The following is a 998-nucleotide window of genomic DNA, read 5'->3' as shown; positions in this document are numbered from 1 at the left end:
AAAAATTATTATAACTTAAGTATGTGGTTTTCAATATAGACAGTAATTTGACCACATTAAATTTACATATTAATAATAATAAAAGATTACATATTTATAAACGGTTTTAAATATGTAAATGTTTATTGTTTTTTTTTGTCAATCATAGACCCACAACTGGCCGGTCCATTAGCCAAATTCCTACATTCGTAGAAGCCGGGACTCGATCTCGGGTGTGATAGTGTCTTCTACAAATGGAATTACCTCCTGCCACTCCACTAAAGTCACTTCACAATGTAAATGTTTATTGTTATTAATATGTAAAAATTAAAACGTATATATATAAGTTTACTGAAACCTTATTAAATTTACAAATTAATGACAAACACTCATATTTATATAATTTTACTGATAAAGTTATTTAGTGGAAAGAAAACAATTAGATTTACGTAAATCACGTGTCTCTTCTAAGTCCTACCTAATTGCTAATATTAAAGTCACGAACTCCTTTATTCACGGGGTCTCTTTCACTATAAAAAGCAAGAAACCCCCAAAACACTTGTAACACCACCCAACAATATCCACACTCTTCTTCTTCTTTGATCGATCACATTCTCTCTCTCTCTTTTCTCTTGTAGACAACACAATGGCGCAGAGGAAGATGATTGTGTTTCCGACCAAGAATGAATTGTCAGAAGCAATGGCTGCGTACACTGCCAAGCTCTCCGCAAAGTTTATCAAGGAGAAAGGTCTTTTTACCGTTGTTCTCTCCGGCGGTGACCTCATCGATTGGCTCTGGTCTATACATCTCTCACTCTCCTCTGTTTTATTTTTCTTCTTTAAAGAAACACAAAGAATTCAATAATTAACGGTTTCAATTAATCAAATATTATAGCTATTGGGATAATTATCAAGTGTTTAGATATATTGTTTAGAGATAATGATAATAATTAGATTTGAGTTGATCTCCTGGATTGTAGGAGCCACTCTCGATTATATATACTTGTAAACATCGATCA

The 998-nt window shown here is 32.7% G+C and overlaps 1 protein-coding gene across 1 annotated transcript in view; it reads left to right on the top strand.

The window, feature by feature from the left end:
- Positions 626 to 998, top strand: part of LOC104709341 (probable 6-phosphogluconolactonase 3) — a 5,562-nt gene continuing 5,189 nt past the window's right edge. The window contains exon 1 of the mRNA XM_019228701.1: positions 626 to 728. Coding sequence (XP_019084246.1) covers positions 626 to 728 — 103 coding nt within the window. The remainder of the gene's footprint in view (positions 729 to 998) is intronic.

Source organism: Camelina sativa, chromosome 8 (genome assembly GCF_000633955.1).
Source record: "Camelina sativa cultivar DH55 chromosome 8, Cs, whole genome shotgun sequence".
Taxonomy (NCBI): Eukaryota; Viridiplantae; Streptophyta; class Magnoliopsida; order Brassicales; family Brassicaceae; genus Camelina; species Camelina sativa.
Note: the sequence above shows the minus strand (reverse complement) of the source record. Positions and strands in the feature narration are given on the sequence as shown.